Raw genomic sequence first — 901 nt, forward strand, 5'->3', positions numbered from 1 at the left:
CACACACACTTACACACACTTACACACACACACACACACACACACACATACACAACAGTCGCGGCCTCTCCCCGGGCTTGTTCCCGTGTTTCTCCGGCTTTTATCGGCTAAAACAGGCGAACGATCCGCCGCTGAGGACCGGACTGACTTCGGGCTCTCTGCCGCCGCCGCGCTCGGTTTCTAACGGCTGCGTCGCGAGCCAGAAATGCGGTTTGTTTAACGGTTACATGACGTCGTGTTCTCCTCGCGGCTCAGGAGCAGATTTTTTTTAAAACAGCCGTTGGAAGTGACTCCGCCGGTTGGATACGAACCACAGGGACGCCACCGCTGACTTAACGGGCATCTTCTTTGTCGGTGTGTTTCCATCGGTTGTTCGGCGGCAGCCATGGCAGGAGGTCGGTCAGCTCTCGGTCTGCTCGTCCTGGTCTGTGTTCACTTCCACCGCTGCGGCTCCTTCAACCTGGATGTGGACAAACCCTCCGTGTACTCCGGACCCGAGGGAAGCTACTTCGGCTTCTCGGTGGACTTCTTCAAGCCCTCAAACCTCCAAAAGTAAGAGCAGACAGTGAGGATGATGATGATGGTGATGATGATGGTCATATACAGTTTCTGCCCATTAAAGCGACATTTTCACTGTTTAGGTTTGAAACCTGCTGGAAAGTAACTAAATACATTTACTCTATTGCTGTACTTAACTCTGAAGTACTCTTACTTAACTTGAGTATTTCTATATTTTGTCTCCACTGTACTTCAGATATATCCTAATTCTACTGCACTTAATTTATTTAACTCTTCCTGTTTCTTTTCAAATTATGATCTAACATTAAAAACATAATAATCTGTATGTGTCTTAAAGCCCCGACTGAAACTGAACAGTCTCCACCCGGGGGGGGGGGGGGGG

General features: G+C 49.3%; 1 protein-coding gene across 1 annotated transcript in view; it reads left to right on the forward strand.

Moving 5' to 3' along the window:
• itgav (integrin, alpha V) overlaps positions 1–901 on the forward strand; it is a 32,650-nt gene continuing 31,749 nt past the window's right edge. Inside the window, exon 1 of the mRNA XM_087175673.1 lies at positions 1–552. Within this exon, the coding sequence (XP_087031799.1) occupies positions 386–552 (167 nt within the window). The 5' untranslated portion in view covers positions 1–385. The remainder of the gene's footprint in view (positions 553–901) is intronic.

Source organism: Seriola lalandi, unplaced genomic scaffold, assembly GCF_002814215.2.
Source record: "Seriola lalandi dorsalis isolate HSWRI2012SDOR001 ecotype SW California unplaced genomic scaffold, Sedor1 jcf7180002054482, whole genome shotgun sequence".
In the NCBI taxonomy this organism is placed as follows: domain Eukaryota; kingdom Metazoa; phylum Chordata; class Actinopteri; order Carangiformes; family Carangidae; genus Seriola; species Seriola lalandi.